This window comes from Camelina sativa, chromosome 17, assembly GCF_000633955.1.
Source record: "Camelina sativa cultivar DH55 chromosome 17, Cs, whole genome shotgun sequence".
In the NCBI taxonomy this organism is placed as follows: domain Eukaryota; kingdom Viridiplantae; phylum Streptophyta; class Magnoliopsida; order Brassicales; family Brassicaceae; genus Camelina; species Camelina sativa.
The window spans coordinates 14,506,773-14,527,238 of record NC_025701.1 but is presented as its reverse complement, the minus strand read 5'-3'; the positions used below and the strand labels follow the sequence as shown (position 1 = coordinate 14,527,238).

The window sequence follows — 20,466 nt, the reverse complement described above, 5'->3', positions numbered from 1 at the left end:
TTTTTTTTTTTTTTTTTTTTTTTCACATTCATGAGCATGATAGAATATTGTATGCTATATAGGCTATAGCTAAACAATCAATGATAATATATTAATAACTTCATCTGTAAGCAGCAGCAGCAGCAACAACAACAAACACAACAATCTGATCACCAAAGTTTACTAAATCCAAACATGATATATTCTTTTCAAGAGGCAGATGCTTCTACAATGGTAAGTTAATAGATTTCATATATATATATATATATATATATATATATTTCAATTATCTTATTTTAATTAGTTTTTTCTCAATATACAATTCATTATGAGGCAGTTATAAAACTATATGATATCACTAAACCGTTAGTATGGTTTAATAACTGAAAACATTTTTATTTCGCCTAAGCAGCAGCAACAACCACCATTATCCAATTCACATAGATATGTACAACAATCTGATGAACAAGGTTTATTAAATCCAAACATGCTCAGTTCTTTTCATGAATCTGATGTTTCTACAATGGTAAATTACAAATTTCATTTTTTTAATGAATGTATATTCATTAACCAGATTAGACTATATGCTATAAAACTAGAGAATTTGTTAAAAATACCCCTTTTGATATACCCCTTTTCAAAAATACCCTCTTTTCTGGCAATTTTTATTTTTGCCCTCCATTAATTTTTAATGATCATTTTACCCTTAAATGAAAAATATTTTATTCAATAAAAAGAAAAACAAAATTTTTCCGCCAAAAAATTTCCGACATATTTTCCCGCCAAAAAATTTTCGAAAAAATTTTCCCGCCAAAAATTTTTTTGTCCAAAAAATTTTGATAAAAATTTTCGACATAAAAAATTTCCCGCCAAAAATTTTCCCGCCAAAAAAAATTTACAAGGTTTTTAAAAGGTTTTATAAGGTAGAAGAAACCTTATAAAAACCATAAACACCTTTTAAACGCTTTTACAAGATTTTTAAAAGAGTTTTAAAAGGTTTTAATATGTTTTTAAAAGGTTTTTTAAACATCTCGTAAACGCTTTTACAAGGTTTTTAAAAGGTTTTCAAAATGTTTTTAAAAAGGTTTTTAAACACCTTGTAAATGCTTTTAAAATGCTTTTATAAGGTTTTTAAACACCTTGTAAACGCTTTTAAAAGGTTTTTAAACACCTTGTAAACTCTTTTAAAAGGTTTTTAAACACCTTTTAAACGCTTTTAAAAGGTTTTTAAACACCTTGTAAACGCTTTCAAAGGTGTTTAAAAACCTTCTAAAAGCTTTTAAAAGATTTTTAAACACCTTGTAAACGCTTTTAAAAGGTTTTTAAACACCTTGTAAACGCTTTTAAAAGGTTGTTAAACACCTTGTAAATACTTTTACAAGGTTTTACAAGGTGTTTAAAAGGATTTACAATGTTTTTATAAGGTATAAATTTCAATTTTTTTGGCGGGAAAATTTTTCGATTTTGGCGGGAAAAATTTTTTTTGTGGCGGGAAATTTTTTTTTTTGACGAGAAAATTTTTGATTTTGGCGGAAAAATTTTTTTTGGCGGGAAAATTTTTTATTTTTGGCGGGAAATTTTTTTTTGATTTTGGTGACTGTACATTCTTGTTGTCATTTAAAGAAAGGGTAATTTGATCATTTTGTTCAAAAAGAAAGGTAATTTTAAAAATGGTCAACATGGAAGGGTATTTTTAAAAAGGGAATTGAAAAAAAGGGTATTTTTGAGAATGTCCCATGAAACTAATCAATTTTAAGATATAATTAAATTCGTTTTCATTTTGCTTATACGTAGCAACAACAACAGCCATTATCCAATTCAAATGGATATTTACAACAATCAAATGAAGAAGATTTATTACAGAACATGCTGAATTCTTTTCAGGAGCCAGGTGGTTCTGCAATGTTACGTTAGATTTCCTTTTTTCCACTTTTAATTAGTTTTCGATGAATTAGGCAGATAAGATCATTACTATATGCCATCAAAACTAACCATCATTGATTACTTTCTGATTAATATATTTTTCATGAGCCAGATAAATATTGTTCAACAAACCGAAGAAGGAAACAATGGATATGCATGTCAGCAGCCATTGATTGATTCTTTTGAGTTACCAAATCATCTTCAAGATCAGTTTCTATCACCACCTGTGTACGTAACAAATTAGTTACAAATACATTAATTTTGAATATACATGTAACATTGATCTAATGTTTCTAATGTCTTTTTTTTTTATGAAATACAGACCAGAAAATTACCCGTCGTATCCGGCGTACCAACATGGTCCGATTGGTTCACATTTCAACATGTACGAACAGCAGCCACCTCCAAGAAATTTAACAAACAGAGAAGACGAACATCTCCCCCCAAGGATGGTTACAGATTTGGTTATGTAAGATCATCTGTTTTTCCGTAAATACTATTTACAACTTCAAATCAAGTTGTCTTGTGATTCCTCTTACAAAGTAAAACTAAGAATATGGTACTCCTTTCCTATTTATATATATATATATATATATATCATTATATAAGATCACAACTATATGTTTAATTGTTGAATTATTTTCTTTTCACAACTATATGTCAAAATTCTAACACCATTTGTCGGCCACAAATTCCATCGAGCTCTACCAGGTATATATTATTTTAAGTTTAATCTCTGATATTTTATTTTAAATACTATCACTCTCCCGATATAAAATTCTCTTATATTTTTGTTTCACCAAATAGTTACAGTTATATAGATAAGTTCATTTGGGGTTAATATGCAGGAATGATTCTCAACAAAATCAAATTTCTATGATTCCTCCTCAACCTCGAATGCTGTCGAGCTCGACTAGGTATATATACTGTTTTATGTTTAGTCTCTTTTAAATTTTAATTTTAATTTTATATTTCTCTGTTAAATAATTTGTCTTGCGTAGGACTTGTCCTCTACAAAATCAAAATTCTATGATGCCTCCTCCATCTCAAGTGTCTTCGAGCTCTACTTGGTACTTTTTATTTTTAATATATTTTTCTAAGTTCAGTCTCTCTTATACATGCTAATTTCTTATCTTTCCTTTATATGGATTTCTCTAATATCTGTGCTCACCTAATAGTTACAATTATATTATAATTAACATAGTTATGTATTTTTTTGTTAAAATTATTTGGATTAACGCAGGACTCCTCAACAAAATCAAATACCTATGCGTCGTCTTCAATCTCAAATGCCAAGGTCTACTACTACTAGGTATATATATTATTCTAGGTCCAATCTCTTTAAATGTATATCAACCTCAAATGTCGCGGAGTTCTACCAAATATATATCTTTCTATATTCTTTTAATTTATTCTAAGTTTAGTATCTCTTGTGTATTATCTGAAATCCTATCTCTCTTTCCTATATAGAATTTTCTTATATGTATCTGTTGAATTATTTGGGTTAATGCAGGACTCATCTTTTACAAAATCAAATTTCTGTGACCTCTCCACAACTTCAAATACCATCGATTTCTACCAGGTATTATTAAGTCCAAACATATATAATCGGTCACAAAATTCAGTACAAGAGATTTTTTCTTCTGTGGCAAAATAATTTTTGAACTCATTTTTTTTTTTTGGACAAAAGAACTTTTATTCACTTAAATCCTCAAAAGAGGGTAGTTCATACAAATTAGAGCTTAGATAATACAAGGAAAATAAAGAAGGCTCAAAAGAGGGAAGTTCATACAAATATTTGAACTCATTTAGTTTTCTCATTTCTTTAAGCATCATGGCAACGCGCAAGAGTTGGTAGGTCAGCCTTTTCCGAGCTTTAAACCCCCTCAACAAGAGACTTCTACACAAATACGTCCATGCACAAACTCATTGACTACTCCCTTACAGGTTGAAATATAAGAAGAAAGATTATCACATAATTCATTCATCGAATAAAATATATGGTACCTGTAATTCGATGAATGAATTATGTGATAATCTTTCTTCTTATATTTCAGTAAGAAACCTAAATATTATTTAAAAGAAAAACTAAACATTAATAACTAACGAGCTCGGTGCCCTATCGCTACTTTGTTATCTAAGGTCCCACATCGATCACTTGGTTTTTTTTTCCAACGTGTTTGATTATTTACTTTCACTTGATAGTTTATTGAAGGCCACATCAAAAGACCATTCTACAACAATATTTAGTTTTAAAGAAAAAATCAAAACTAGAAATATATCTTATATAGAGAGCATTTATACACACACAAATGTATAGCTAGATATGTATACCAAAATTAGATTTTTTATCAAAATAAAAAATATTATTGATGATACGTGTACAATACAGACAAGTGCTATTCTGGGGCATCGAAGAAGAAATGATCAAAATCAATTTGTGCATGGAGAATCATCATTGCCTGCCCAAAGAAAGGTAGTATATAAATATATGTTACTCTCCAAAATAAACAGAATTGATGAGAAAAATACATCATAATAATGCAGAGGATCGTCTTGCCAGTAAGCAATGTTGATTCAAATGCAGCCAGTCCTCCCGTTGAACATAGGTTTATACTTTCCCATCTATTTTTTCATTTCACCTCCATCTATTTTCATAAGTCGTTTTTATTATTATAGGATTCTCGATATAAAATTATCTCTCTACTCATCAATATTAATACCATTCTTATGAACATCATAATTATATTTATATTGGTTCTGATCCAACAAAAGTATGACAGATTTGTCCCAAAACACAAAACTACATCAACCGTACTTTAATTACATGATTACTACTTACAAATTGTCCATATATAACTTTTTAATGGTATTTTCATAATTATAACTAACTTCATTTAATTATATTTATTTCACAGTATTTTATCATTGACTACAAAAGAGACTTATGAACATTACTAATAATAGACGGTCATTGATATATAGTCGGTCACAAAATTTAGTACAAGAGATATTTTCTTCTGTGGCAATTTAATTTTTGAACTCATTTAGTTTTCTCATTTCTTTAGGCATCATGGCAACGCGCATGAGTTGGTAGGTCAGCCTTTTCCGAGCTTTAGACAACCTCAACAAGAGACTTCTACACATCCATGCACAAACTCATTGACTACTCCCCTACAGGTACCATATATTTCACTCGATGAATGAACTATGTGATTATCTTTTTCTATAAGTAATTTCAGTGAGAAAACTAAACATTATTTAAAAGAAAAACTAAACATTAATAACAAACGAGCTCAAATAGTTTATTGAAGGCCACATCAAAAGACCATTCTACAACAAGACATATATTTAGTTTTTAAGAAAAAAATAGAAACGAGATATACATTTTATATAGAGAACATTTATACACACACATATGTATATCTCGATACGTATAAATATTTAATTATAACTTTTATCAAAAAAATTTATATTAGTATATATATGCTAAAAAAATTATTGATGATTTGTGTACATTACAGACCAGTACTATTCTGGGGCGTCGAAAAATAAATGATCAAAATCAGTTTGTGCATGGAGAAGGAGAACCATCATCGGCTGCCCAAAGAATGGTAATAGTATATATTATCTCTCTAAAATAAGCAGAATTGATTAGAAAAACAAAAATAATACAGTTTTATTAAATAATGCAGAGGATCCTCTTGCCAAAAAGCAATGTCGATTCAAATGTAGCCATTCCTGGTGAACAAAGGTGTATACTTGCCCATCTATTTTTCATAAGACTCTCGATCTAAATTTATTTATCTATTCATCAAAATCATTCTTATGAACATCATAATTACCTCTATATTGTTTGTGACACATTAGTCCCAAAACACAAAACTACAACAACCGTACTTTAGTACATGATTATTACTAACATTATTTTCATAGATAATGTTTTTTATATTAGGTATTTCATATATAACTTCATATTATTATAGTTATTTTAAATTATATTATTATTCACTATTAACAAAAAAAAGACTTATGATCATTACTAATATATCGTTTTACTTTCTTTTTTTTTCCAGGATAAAAAATTCATTATATGATCCAGCATATGAAAGCCTTGGTTTAGCTATCGATCCCATCTTGAGAAAATTCCATTTTCAAAGATGAGAAAACGCTTGAAAATTCTTATATTTAGCTTTTCTAATTTATTCGTTACAGTATATTACAACCTTTATGGTTTAAGTTTTCTGTATTTATGAATTCTATTGATTAATAAGAACCATTTAACATTATATTGATGATGAATCGAATACTATTCTTCCCACATACCTTTCAAATTTTATTGTCATCATTCATCCTTCCTTGTTTAGAAAACAATTGGTTCATTTTAAGATCCAAATCACTAGTGTATAGATTAATAAGAGAGAGAGAAGAAAAAGACTAAAAAAGACTAAAAAATGATTCATATAGACTTGTGACTTTGGAAGGAAAACAATTGGTTATTGTTATTATTTTATTTTTTTGGATATCAAAATTTTTTAAAAATTGAGAAGTTGGTCTTTTTCTAGATACCCTTTGAAATTGCTGAATGATTACTCATGTTTCTTCATTAATTACATATTCAAATATTCTACTCACATCCAAATATAATTATTTACTGTAAATTTACAAACTGAGGATTCCAACCCTCAACCACCGCTAATTTCCTCGAACCAACTCACCCAAACTTTACATTGTATCGCATACCCCTTAAACAGTTAAACTCATGGCCCCTAGACGGCTAGACTTTAGACCTCAAACCTGATCACGAGTGTGGCCATTATCTCCATGATCTAAAGAGTATATCAAATACTTAGTGCGAAAGATTATTTCCGTCCATATGCAATACAAACGATGAACGACTTATTTCTATACTGTATGTTCACAAGGGTAATGCTAGTCAATCAATCAATTATTATCACAGCCTAGACTATATATACATGCATATTCATAGCAACTAACGATTCATAGCATGTAATCGGTTCATATTATTTCACATAACCCGTATTAATTTGTTTACCAAAGACTATCCAATATTTGTTTTCTTCTTTTCTAATGCAACAAACTAGCCTTTGTTTATTTTTTCCTTTTTTTTTTTGGAACTCACTAGCCGATTTAAATTTCATACCACTGAAAAGCAAAATAATTGTAATTTTAATATCTTTATAATAATATTCAAATTGTAGAAGTATTCAAGAAATCATTCTTGAATCTTGATACTTCTACCCAAATCTCTCTTTTTTTTTTTTCTAAATTCAAATGTACAGCTTTGTTTTGTATTCTACTTAAAACATCCATTAAATTAAATAACAAGAAATTACGATTAGATTTGTATGTATTCTACTTAAAACAACCATTAAATTTTGAGAAATCCATTTTCCAATAACATGACTAATGATGGCTAAGCTTTTATTAGCGATCCGAAATATGCTGACTTCAACGACGTAGTGTTACAGTTTGACCTTGAACCGACGAAATATCATGTACTTCTAAATTGTGTCGTCCTTTTAACTACATATTTTCACAGTTATGTATTTTACCAAATGTACTCTTTTGCAGTATTCATGAAAGGGAATTGTCAAGTGCCTTCGATTATATATGTGATATGGGACGGTATTAATTTCACCAAGGCAGCAAATCGATGGATCGCCTAAGAACTTGCTTAATTGACCGCTTTCGGCTCTTGATATTGACTGGTCCTGCATTTCCTATTACACGCTCATGAGCTGTTTTACGGACAAAGGTCCCTATCCCTCAAAAGAGATTAAAAAGGAAAAAACATGCGTTTTTCGGTGTCTTGGACGTTATATCTCGAAAGAGATCTCGAATTAGAATTAGGGATAAAATATACAATCTTCAAAAATGGAACACTTCGTGAGTGGTATAGATAACAAAGTAGAGATGATGAAATGGGCTTGAAGTTTAACAGTTCCATGCCACACTATTGTTTCGATTTGGTTTGAATATCCATAAATATACAGATCCGAATAAAAATATTAAATTAAAATAAAATATTAATGTTTTGAAAATTTATAGAATTATTACTTTAGAAATAACTTTATATATATACTAGATAAAGCCCACATTATTACACGGGTAAAAATTTTAAAAAATTATTGAGAATAATTAAGTAGTAATATATTTTTTTTTAGATTTATATTTTAATATTTTAATATCGAATATGAACCTCTTATATTTTATTTTTATACTCTCTCAGTTCCATTATATAACAATTTTACGGCTTTTTTGCTCTATTTTATAATATTTTCTCAAATTTCTATCTATAATTTTTATTAATATAACAATTTATGACTATTTGAATTATGCAGTATATTTTCCTATAGGTTGGAGTTTTATAAATGACATAATATTTCTTGTTTATTAATCTTTGGATTTTTACCCAAAAACTCTTATAGGATAGGGAGAACCATTTAAATATATATATATCATCATAATAAACCATATTTTAAGTTTAATTATACATTCATCTTAATGCATATAACTAAATATTTTATATCAAACACAATTAATACGTCATATCAAATCTATATCTTAGTAAGAATTGAGAATATAAATAAAAATTAACAGAATATATGATAAGAATAATGTTATGTCAAGAAATATATTAATCTTACTAATATTCTTAAATGATTTTTAAAAAAATGATACATATTAATATTTGAAATTTTTTTAATCTAAAATAAATTTTATCGTTAGACATTTAGTTTAGTAATCATATTTAACTATATGTTCCATCATAAAACCATAATTCACTTTTTCATGGATTAGAGTGAAAATTTTAATAAAAAAATAATATGAGCATCATATGAGAAAATATGTCTATTGGTTAGTATTTTAAATTTAACAATAAAAATAATCATTAAAAATAAATTAACATCCACCAAATTTTTGGAAATCCAAAAATATCCTAAATATTATTCTTCTATACGTCATAATTTCATAAGTAATACTTTTGTCAATTTTCATCAATTAACCAAAAATTCATTCCTACAAACTCATTTTTCTACTTTTTTTTCACGTTTCTGATATTACTACATGCATTAAAATCTTTAAAATAAAACATGTAAAACTATACTAATACACATCATATATTGAAATTTTTTCTTTTTAAGTTTATTATTCTTTCAAGTTTTTGTGTACTTACTTACAATAAAAATTTATATTACAACGATGAATACAATTTATATCCGACTAAAATTATGTTAAATAACTTATGTTATTCTTTTTAACTTTGTTATTCATTATTTATTGATTAATATACATGTTTAATAAATTAAGTTTTTGCTTACACATGTCAAACTTTATTGCGAACACACATATAATATAATTAGCATACAATGGAAAATATATTGCTTATGTTAGTTTTCCTTTTTAATTTAAGAAAATATTTTTTTTTAAATATAAACATGTAAAATTCTGTAAATATAATTAACTGTTCTACTACGTTTGTAGAAAATGAAATTTTTTGACACGTGTCAACATCTAATCAATATATTTGATACGATCTTGGTAATGAGTACTTTGACATCAAATTTTATATAATGAGATATATATATATTTAAATATTAAAAAACACATAATAAATGTCAATAATTAATTTTAATATAAAAAATCTAGATCCAAATATCCGGGTATTGAACCACGTTATTCACGTCACATACCAAAGTATCAAGTTTTTGTGGTTACAAAGTAGATTGCGTTATTTATGAGAGAAAAAAGAAAGGTTCGTGTAGTCATAATCAGTTATCACTAATCGGTCCCTACCCTCCATTGGCTTTGTATAACCTTTCCAAAACATGATTTGTAAAATAATAATAAAAAAACCACTCCGGACCTCTCCCATGGCGTCTCTCGTGACCTTCTTTTTATCTACTCTTTTTGTCACGGTCACTATCGTGAGCTCGGAGACGCTGTGCCGGAATTTCGAGTCGATCATCAGCTTCGGCGATTCGATTGCCGACACGGGAAACTTGGTCGCTCTCTCTGACCATAACCATCTTCCCGGGCCAGCGTTTCCGCCGTACGGAGAAACCTTCTTCCACCACCCAACTGGCCGTTCCTGCGACGGCCGCATCATCATAGACTTCATCGGTACTTCTCTTTCCACATAACTCGAGATGTAAGTGCGTGTCTAGGCATGTGATAGTCTCTGAGAAGAATCCAAAATAAATAAATCATGATAGTTGTGTTTGAACTTCCGTGAGAAGAAACTAAAAAGAGTTATGAGTTAACTACTGTACATCCTCTGCTTTGTTTTTTTTTTTCGATTTAATTTTTATACAAATCTGAAAACTTCAAGTTATCAGTGTTCTGTTTCACAGCTGGATTTTTAGGGTTTCTTATGTAATGTTTTTTTAATCTTTATGTTTCTTGAGCTTCAAGTTAGCAGTGTGAGACATTTAGTGGTTCTCTAATTTGTTTTCTTTATACAGCTGAATTTTTGGGGCTTCCTTATGTGCCTCCTTACTTTGGATCTAAAAATGGAAACTTTGAGAAAGGAGTTAATTTTGCTATAGCTTCAGCAACGGCATTGGAAAGCTCTATTTTTGAGGAGAGAGGGTTTCATATTCCTTACAGCAACATCAGTTTAGGAGTTCAGCTAAAGAGCTTCAAGGAGAGTTTACCAAATCTATGTGGCTCGCCTTCAGGTAGTGAAAGATCAACTTTTGGAGTGATTATTTTGTATTTTCGGTGAACTGATGAGGTCACTTGTACATGTTTTTTTAGATTGTAGAGATATGATTGGAAATGCTTTGATTCTCATGGGAGAAATTGGAGGGAATGATTATAATTTCCCATTCTTCCAACGCAAACCTGTTAAGGAAGTCGAAGAGCTAGTTCCGCTGGTAATCAACACTATTTCTTCTGCAGTCACGGTAAACAATTTTAACTGGATTCTTTATTTGCTAGTCTGGAGAAGGAGCAAGACATATTTGTTTCTACCAATCAGTTTGTATAATGTGTTTGCCTGTTTGGTGCTTTTGGGGGGAATGTTGATTCCAGGAGTTGATTGCTATGGGAGGCAGAACCTTTCTTGTGCCCGGAAATTTCCCTATAGGATGCTCAGTGATCTATTTGACATTATATCAGACATCAAACAAGGAAGAATATGATCCATTAACAGGATGTCTAAAATGGTTGAATAATTTTGGAGAATACCACGAAGAGCAGCTTCACGCAGAACTCAACAGACTCAGGAAGCTCAACCCTCATGTCAATATTATATACGCTGACTACTACAATGCTCTGTTGCGCCTTTTCCAAGAACCAGCCAAATTCGGTAAGCCTTTTTATTCTTCCACTTAATCTAAACAAAGTAACTGATTTTTATTGATTAAGTTTTCAATCAATGTTACTGTCAGGGTTCGGGAACAGACCTTTCCCTGCTTGTTGTGGTATTGGAGGACCGTACAACTTCAGCCTCAATAGAAATTGTGGGAGTGTCGGAGTGAAATCGTGCAATGATCCTTCAAAGTATGTGGGGTGGGACGGTATTCATATGACTGAGGCTGCATACAAATTGATAGCTGACGGAATACTCCAAGGCCCGTATGCGATTCCTCCTTTCAATTGGTCTTGCCTCAACTCCGAGACTAACAAGAAATCATTAGACACAGATTATTCTTTGATCAACATTGATACAACCTTGTCTAAAACTTTGAGACAAGAGTGATAATGAGAAAAAACATATATATATATATATATCTGTACTTAATTGTGTTGTTGTTTAAGAGAGAGTGGTTTAGGTGTTACTAGCTAAATCATGTGGTATCGTTAGAGAGATGTTGGTCACTTATCCAGATTAGAAATTGACTTGGCTTACAATTAGCCAGGCTGGGATTACAGGAAAGTCTAATCCTCCCACCGAAAAAAAGTAATACAACAAAAATCATAGGAACGGAACTGTAAAGTGACCAAGTGAACAAGCAAACAATGTCATCTAATGTATACAATAATGGTCGTAACCAAAATTTAAATTAATTACTGTGAATTGGCCCACTACTAGCTTTTTTTTTTTTTGTCACAACTGTAATTATATTAGTGGAATAGTTACCGGGTTACAAAAAGACTTGAGGAAAGTCATCACCTGCACAGAGACCAAAAGGACTAAGAGTTAGTCACTAACCCATCTAAGACACTCTCCGGATCAACCGGCGTCTTTACAAAAAAATGGCTCCAACGAGGAGCATTAAGACATAAGGCCATTTCACATAGAGGATCCAACTCTCTCATCGTTGAACAGGCCTGTTAACCAAAAGGGAAACCCTGCTGCCACATACGAGTGAAGCCTACTATCTTCGGACACACTACGCGCAATGAGAAAAGCTTCTCTATTAGAAGTTCCTGATTCACAAACGAGTTTCTATTCATCTATCCCAAGCAAGACAGACAATATCTGAGAGGAATGAAAACCAAAATATGGCCACGCCTTTGGCCTATTAACCGTACCCACCAAGACAGTATCCTCCAAAGCGAAGATAATCTTCCCCAATTTGTGACTGACCATACTCTCGATAGCCCACACCACACAAATTAGATTCGCCTCTTGTTTGGACTTTATATTGGAGAAAGCTCTCCTACTGTGCATCACAACTAGCTAGTGTTGATTTTGTTTGAGTCAAAGTTAAAAAAAGAAGAATAGTAATGATATCAGTTCTTTAATCATTAGTGTTAAATCACATAACTAGGGGATATATTCAAATCATGATTTTGGAGGATTTTATGGGATTTAGGAAATTAGAGATTTTGAGAGATTTTTAGAGAGTTTTTAGGATATTTGGTAGAATTGTTAAATATTTTGTTTGTGACTTGATGAGATTTAAAGAGATTATAGTCGGTGATTTTTAAAGATTTTAGAAAAAAATGGATTTCAAAACAAAAGAAAGTAGCAACTATTCTCTCTAATTTCCAGTATCGTTAATCTCCTCCATTACCAATTTTTGCTTCTTCCTCTTTCGTTCTTCTTACAAATGGCCAGTGATATGCAGCAAAGGCCTAAAAACACTAGAAGAGTAAGGTGTATGCGATGATATCACCACAGACTTCTGTTCACCTCCCCTTTTCATCCTTTTCATCCTTTCATCATGCCTCTGCCTATTAAACACATAACCATATAATTCTTATCATTACCATCTCTCTCCTCAGTGTTCTGTTTTGGTCTACGAAACCAGAAAAACAAAATGAAGTCATGTATTAGTAATTGTTAATCATTTCTGGAAAAGTATTTGTTATCTTTCTTGTTAAAGACAAAGACAGAGAGATAAGTAGATACATTCGTTGGTGGTTTTGATCTAGATGAGATGCAGCTCTTGTCAAGTTCCACATATATTCACTCGGCTACCGTGTTTTTTTTTTCTGTAAAATAAATATTTTAAAATATCATTTCTAGAGGTGTGATTTTATAAATTGGATTTTTAGTGTAAAAATGTATCCATAATCTCCTAAAATCTCTCAAAATTATTGTTACAGGATTTGAAAGAAAAAAAAATTATGTATTCAATAACAGTTTATTCTATATGATTTGTTAAAATTGTTGTTTGAATAACATAGATTTTAAGTGATTTTGAATGACTTTATAAAAATGTCATTTTCAATAACACTAGATTTAGGGAGAGATTTTAAAATTCCAAGTTGAATAACATGTGATTTTGTTTTTTAAACAAAATCCAAACTTTTCTAAATTCATGGTTTGAATACATCCCTTTAGTTTCACTTATTATTAAGTAATTCTAATTTGTATTGATTGTTTTCCAACATATTAAAGGCGACACTATAGATCTCTTTACATGTAGTCGTAGATATGATAAATAATTTGTAAATAACTCGTAATTAAGCGGCAAATTAATCACAAATAACTTTTTGTTTTTTACTCACAAATAACTTGCAAATTAAAAAATAAAGAAAGATGACAAAGACTCCACAACAAATAGATATCAAGCGGTTCGTGGTCCAATTGTGTATAGGCGTAATTAACTTCTCCAAATAAACTCAGAAGTCGTGTTTACTTCAGAAGTCGTGTTTCCCTGGTTCCAACAACGCTTAGGAGGGCGCCCATTCGGAAGACTTGCTCACTAGCTGGATATGGTCCATGGAAAATATATGAATCTTACTCTTACCCCCCTCTACTTAGAAATTATTTACAAGAATCTGCAAATATATATTTTATGAGGATGGCTAAAAGTAAAAATTACACGTTTAAAACAGAAGATTTCTATGCCATATAAAGTAAATTTCCTAGTCCCACCACTGTTTATAAGACAACAATAAAGTATATTTCCTAGCCCCACCATGATTTTTATATTTATATGAGACACAAAAAACACTTATTGAGTCATTGACCAATCTGTCCATCCCAACCCATTTGGATTTGGTTCTATAATTTTATCCAAACAAAACTTTCTGAAATTGTTTGATCTGGTGGTTGAGAATTTAAAAGTTTATACATCATTATGTGGAGTTTAATTTTTAGAGAATGTACTTTCTTACTGCTTAATGGTGATTAACTCATTGGAAATCTCAGACTATTGCAAACACAATCCTCCTCGATGGTATATATTGACTGTTAGTGTTAGCTAAGTATTACAAGGATAGTTGCACGTTTTAGAACTGCTTATAAAAAATAAAAAGAATAAAAATTAAAACAAAAGGAAAGAAGAGGACTTGTCACATTCACTCTCATCAGCTGGCTTTTTGTTTCTTTGTAAGGAATATACTTTCGCCATAATTCTACTACACGAGACGCTAGTACCATTAGTTTATGATAGATTAAAAAGGACCAACAAAAAAATGGTAACTTTGGAAAGTTTCACTAAAAGTGTTTAGTGATTCTACATGGTAGTGGAATACATGTGGTGGGTCGAAGTGAAAGAGAGGAAACGACAAGAGATGATGAGACAGTGCTGACAATACGAAAATCTTGGACATATTGGAATAAAAAAAACAACCATACTTTATTTATTTTTATTTATATTATGAAAAAGTAATTTTATATTATTAAATATGTATAAGAAAGAGGTGTATGTGTTATTTGCTACTATAGATAGACTATCATAATTATATTAACAATATTTCTGATAGTATTTAATTATTTATGTATATAACTAATATGCAAATATTCTATAAATAATCCATGTAGATGATAAGTTAAAGCACATAAAGAATCATTGAGTGCAAGTAATCAACAAGATACTCTGTTTACCAACTGCATCCAATAATTGACCTTTTTATCATTGTTAATGTCTCCTCTGTTTCTTTTTTTTGACAAATTCATTCACCAACCTCTCACAATGGCTTCTCCTGATTCTCCTCTATTGATGAAGCTCCTGTTCGTATTCATCTGTTTATCAACTTTTACTGTCACTAACGTGAGCTCGGAAACACAGTGCCGGCAATTCAAATCGATCATCAGTTTCGGAGATTCGATCGCAGACACTGGAAACTTGCTCGGGCTCTCAGATCCTAACGAACTTCCTCACGTGGCGTTTCCACCGTATGGAGAGACCTTCTTCCACCATCCCACTGGTCGTTTCTCAAACGGTCGCCTCATTATAGACTTCATCGGTATGTTTTATTGTGTCCTTTTTGACATTACTTAAGGTGTGTGAGTAAGTGTGTGGGAAGGTTAAAACCAAAAGAGTTATTAATTTTCTACACACGTTTTCTTGATGCTCTTGCTTGAGTAGCAAGCCTAATTATTGTATGAAACCTAAAAAACCATCTGGATACAGAACCACTAAGTGTGTTTACTGGTTCCTCAACGTACAGTTCTCTCATGCTCTTTTCTTTGGTTCTGTTCACAGCTGATTTCTTGGGTTTACCGCTTGTGCCTCCATTTTATGGATCTCAAAATGCAAACTTTGAGAAAGGTGTTAACTTTGCGGTAGCGGGAGCAACAGCACTGGAACGCTCTTTTCTTGAAAAGAAAGGAATTCTTTTTCCTCACACCAATGTCAGTCTAGGCGTTCAGATTAGTAGCTTCAAAGAGAGTTTGCCTAAACTATGTGGCTCTCCTTCAGGTTGGGAAGATCAACTCTTTCTTAATTTCTGTATTTGGTGTTTCTTATTTATCTTATATATATGGTTAGAAATATTGAATCTAATATCTTACCATTCCCATTGTTAAGTAAAATTAGTACTCCTCAGCTTTGGTTTAGACCTTGAGAGTCACAATATAATAGTAAAGAGAAAAAAAAAAAAAAACATTCGTTCTATTTTGGTTTATGCTTAGTAATAACATTCGACTAATGCAATGAATCAAGCTCATTTGTAACATAATTGCTTGCTTTGTAATTTTGTTTTAGACTGCAGAGATATGATAGAAAATGCTTTGATTCTCATGGGAGAAATTGGAGGGAATGATTATAATTACGCATTCTTCGTGAACAAAAGCATTGAAGAGATCAAGGAGTTGATACCCCTGGTTATCACTACTATCTCTTCTGCAATCACGGTAAACATTTCTCTTTTGGAATATCTTATCAGATTCTTAGAACAACGACTGACTGAATATTTGATAGCACAGGAGCTGATCGGTATGGGGGGCAGAACAATTCTGGTGCCCGGAGATTTCCCACTCGGATGCTCAGCAACCTATTTGACATTATATCAAAAATCAAAGAAGGAAGCATATGATCCTTCGACAGGATGTTTGACATGGCTGAACAAGTTTGGAGAAAACCACGACGTGCAGCTTCGAGCAGAACTCAACAGACTCCAGAAGTTGTACCCTCATGTCAACATCATATACGCTGACTACTACAACGCATTGTTGCGCATTTACCAAGAACCAGAAAATTTTGGTTAGCCTTCTTGATCGTTTTACTCAACCTACTCAAACAAGTACGTCGGTCAATTTGCTAACCGAGTTAATTATGCAATCAGGATTCATGAACAGACCCTTATCCGCTTGCTGCGGCGTAGGAGGACCTTACAACTTTACTTCATTTTGGCAATGTGGGACTGATGTAGTTGAAGGTTGTAATTATCCTTCAAAATATGTGGCTTGGGACGGTGTTCATATGACTGAGGCTGCGTACAGCTTGATTGCTGAAGGTATACTTAAGGGACCCTATGCAGTTCCTCCTTTCAATTGGTCTTGCCTCAGCTCGGAATTTAAGGACAATGGATTATCTGACACTAAGAATTATTTGATGAACAATTGATATAAGTTGGTAATAAGAATTGAGAGAAGGATATTGATAAATGATAATACCATGTATGATTTTTCAACCAGAAAATTATAAACTTCTGTAGTCTCCCTAAGTCCAAAAGTAGCTTTTAGTAAACCTCATTTAATAATTTTATAATTGTAACTATCTCTCTTCCAACGAAGTCGAGAACTGTAAGGTTTGTCTTCACTAGGACACCATCTACTTGTTTACAGTGATTAGTGATTACTGATTACTAACTTTTTGCTCCTATTTCAATTCATCTCACGATCCATTCTTTAACTCCAATGATTAGTTTATTTTTTGGGGGATAATCATCTCACCCTTAATTTAAATGATTATCCCCCAAAAAATAAACTAAATTGTAAGTGTAAATTAGTCGTTACATTTATTATAACATTCAATATCAACAACTAATTTAAGTCATGATGGTGGTGTAATGGTTGAAAGATTAATTCATGGTACAGTTTCATTTATTGGTCATTATTATTGTCATTTTTAGTGGCAATGATATCTGGTTTGATAACGATTACAGATTCTTTGGTTATATCAAGAAGAGTAAGAAAACATTAAATTGGTTCTTGCTGCCTCAGCTCCGAGACTAAGAACAAGAAATCATTAGACAGGGATTATTCTTTGATGAAATTTGATACAACATGGTCTAAAACTTTGACCCAAGAGAGATAATGAGTAAAAACATATATGTACGTAACTGCATGTACTGGATTTTGCATTGTGATGTTGTTTAAGAGAGAGTGGTTCAAATGTTACTAGAGATGAACAGGCTTGCAATTAGCCAGACTACAAAAATGGTTCTATGCATGGTTACTGATGCAGATTAGAAATGACCAGACTTGCAATTAGCCAGTCTAGGTTTAAAGCAAAGCATTTCTAATCCTCCCTCTGTATAAGAAACTGTCAAAAGTGTCAATGAGTAAACACAAAAAGACGAAAGACAAAAACATAGGACCAGCTAATGTGACTAAATCCAAGTGTTGAGTATAATTATAGTATACCTCTATAAATTCATATATTTATTCGGTCTCAAATTGGTCTTTTAGTTCATATAACGAAAAATTAATAACTCGATAAGTTGATAATATATCATAGTCTTGAAAAGTTTATAGAAGTTTATCATTATAGAAGTCTTATCCTAGAATCAAATTATTTAGATTCATCATAAAATGAAAAATAAAAATCCTTATAAGATAACAAAAGTTTGGTAGTTATGAATATAGAAAAGTTAAAAAGACATGTTTTTATTTTTTTTCTTAAAAACTTCAAAAGACATGTTCTTTAAATAGACATAACAATTTGTCAAAGACAACTATTAGAATGAAAAAGTAGGAAAACATGGTGAAAATACACAACTCAAATGAACAATTGGATCTTTATAAAAGAATAGAAGTTACATATATATAACCGTTAATTAGAGGTGTTTTCTTTTCTTAATTATTAAAATAAATATAAAATTTACAAGTACATACGAAACAAAATAAAAACTTTTTTTTTTTGAACGACAAAATAAAAACTTATGAAACGATAATTGTTTTTAAATGGGGGATGGGTATACCATTTCTTTCAAAGTAGCTTCAAAGTCGCGACCACTACATCAGATAGACAAACACGGCAAGAAAAACCCTTCTCTCGTCTCTCTCTACCTAACAATATTACTTTTTCTCCGAGCAAATAGAAAAGAGAAGGAGAGATCACGTACATGCATGACCCATGGCATGTCCAGATTCTCCTCTGTTGATGAAGCTCGTGAGCTTCATTTTATTAGCTTTCTTAGTCACTAGTTTGAACGCGCAAATGCAATGCAAGAACTTCAAATCGATCATTAGTTTCGGAGATTCGATTGCTGATACCGGAAACTTGCTCAGTCTCGCGGACCCTAACGACCTTCCTGGTTCTGCGTTCCCGCCGTACGGAGAATCCTTTCTCAAACACCCAACGGGCCGTTTCTCCGACGGCCGCCTCATCATTGATTTCATTGGTACGTTTGTTTACTTGAAGGTGTGAGTGAGTGTTTACGAAGTTGAAAACCAAAATATCTATATATTACTCTGGATGATCTTGCTTGAATAGCAAGTCTGATATTGTATAAAACCTAAAATCCATCTAAATACAGCCATTAAGTGTGGTTAAGCCTCCTTATTGGTTTCTCACAACTTACAGCTCTCTCATGGTTATTTTTTGTTCTATGGTTCTGTTCGCAGCTGAATTCTTGGGTTTACCGCTTGTGCCTCCTTTTTATGGATCTCAACATGCAAACTTTGAGAAAGGAGTTAATTTCGCAGTGGCTGGAGCAACGGCACTGGAATCTTCCTTTCTTGAGAGGAGAGGAATTCATTCTTCTATCACCAACTTCAGTTTAGGCGTTCAGCTTAGGAGCTTCAAGGAGAGTTTGCCTTGCTTATGTGTCTCTCCTTCAGGTGCCAAAATATCGACTTTTTGTTTTCCGTATTTGTTTTTTCATCTTTTATGTTATGAAAATATCAATCAAAACATGTTTTCCTTATGCTCATATATGAAAATAGAGTAATTTTTTTTTTTTTTGAAAGACTTGAGCGATAACTTGTAATGCTTGATGTTGTCGTGTTGTTTTGTTTTTAGATTGTAAAGATACGATTGAAAATGCTTTAATTCTCATGGGAGAGATTGGAGGAAATGATTATAATTTCGCACTCTTCCAACGCAAAGCCATTGAGGAAGTGAAAGAACTGGTCCCGCTTGTGATCGCTACTATTTCTTCTGCAATAACGGTATAGACATTCTTGATCACCCTGTTCCGGGAAACAGAGTAAAACATATTTGTATCTCACTGAATTAGTTTGTTAAAATAATGTTTACATTTTACTTCTGAATGTTGTTGAATCCAGGAGTTGGTCCGTATGGGAGGAAGAACATTCCTAGTTCCTGGAAATTTCCCGCTGGGATGCTCAGCAGCCTATTTGACATTATATCAAACATCAACCAAGGAAGAGTATGATCCTCTAACGGGATGTTTGACATGGCTGAACGATTTTGGAAAATACCATAGCGAGCAACTTCAGACAGAACTCAACAGACTCAAGAACTTGTACCCTAATGTAAACATCATATATGCTGATTATTACAACGCTTTGTTGCGCCTTTACCAAGAACCAACCAAATTCGGTTAGCCTTCTCAATTCTTCCACTGAATCAACACAACCAAGTCACTGATTAAATTCACTAACCGAGTTTATAATTCAATCAGGGTTTATAAAAAGACCCTTGCCCGCTTGTTGCGGTTTAGGAGGGTTGTACAACTTCAACTTTACCAGAAAATGTGGGAGTCTAGGAGTTGAATCATGTA

At 31.7% G+C, this 20,466-nt stretch overlaps 4 protein-coding genes across 5 annotated transcripts in view; all 4 read left to right on the top strand.

Moving 5' to 3' along the window:
- LOC104759482 overlaps positions 1 to 5,657 on the top strand; it is a 6,565-nt gene extending 908 nt beyond the window's left edge. The window contains exons 2-12 of the mRNA XM_019238915.1: positions 2,015 to 2,130; positions 2,225 to 2,371; positions 2,751 to 2,819; positions 2,904 to 2,972; positions 3,146 to 3,214; positions 3,416 to 3,484; positions 4,295 to 4,378; positions 4,450 to 4,511; positions 4,971 to 5,082; positions 5,427 to 5,516; positions 5,598 to 5,657. Of these exons, the coding sequence (XP_019094460.1) occupies positions 2,015 to 2,130; positions 2,225 to 2,371; positions 2,751 to 2,819; positions 2,904 to 2,972; positions 3,146 to 3,214; positions 3,416 to 3,484; positions 4,295 to 4,378; positions 4,450 to 4,468 (642 nt within the window). The 3' untranslated portion in view covers positions 4,469 to 4,511; positions 4,971 to 5,082; positions 5,427 to 5,516; positions 5,598 to 5,657. The remainder of the gene's footprint in view (positions 1 to 2,014; positions 2,131 to 2,224; positions 2,372 to 2,750; positions 2,820 to 2,903; positions 2,973 to 3,145; positions 3,215 to 3,415; positions 3,485 to 4,294; positions 4,379 to 4,449; positions 4,512 to 4,970; positions 5,083 to 5,426; positions 5,517 to 5,597) is intronic.
- On the top strand, positions 9,711 to 11,740 carry LOC104757207 (GDSL esterase/lipase At1g28600). 2 transcript variants are annotated; one of them, XM_010479936.2, is made up of 5 exons: positions 9,711 to 10,050; positions 10,392 to 10,607; positions 10,687 to 10,835; positions 10,963 to 11,239; positions 11,322 to 11,740. In XM_010479936.2, exons 1-5 carry the CDS (start codon positions 9,756 to 9,758, stop codon positions 11,630 to 11,632), a joined length of 1,248 nt encoding a protein of 415 aa, XP_010478238.1. In that variant the 5' UTR covers positions 9,711 to 9,755; the 3' UTR covers positions 11,633 to 11,740. The 2 variants fall into 2 exon arrangements, with proteins under 2 accessions (XP_010478238.1, XP_019094736.1); XM_019239191.1 differs by having other exon boundaries at positions 10,002 to 10,078.
- LOC104757206 (GDSL esterase/lipase At1g28580-like) overlaps positions 15,114 to 20,466 on the top strand; it is a gene marked incomplete in the record, with an annotated part of 8,606 nt that continues 3,253 nt past the window's right edge. The window contains 4 exon segments of the mRNA XM_019239587.1: positions 15,114 to 15,519; positions 15,759 to 15,974; positions 16,260 to 16,408; positions 16,481 to 16,554. Of these exon segments, the coding sequence (XP_019095132.1) occupies positions 15,195 to 15,519; positions 15,759 to 15,974; positions 16,260 to 16,408; positions 16,481 to 16,554 (764 nt within the window).
- LOC104759481 (GDSL esterase/lipase At1g28590-like) lies at positions 18,733 to 19,897 on the top strand. Its single transcript, XM_019239588.1, has 3 exons — positions 18,733 to 19,122; positions 19,346 to 19,561; positions 19,743 to 19,897. The coding sequence occupies exons 1-3, from the start codon at positions 18,855 to 18,857 to the stop codon at positions 19,895 to 19,897; spliced, it is 639 nt and encodes a 212-aa protein (XP_019095133.1). The 5' UTR covers positions 18,733 to 18,854.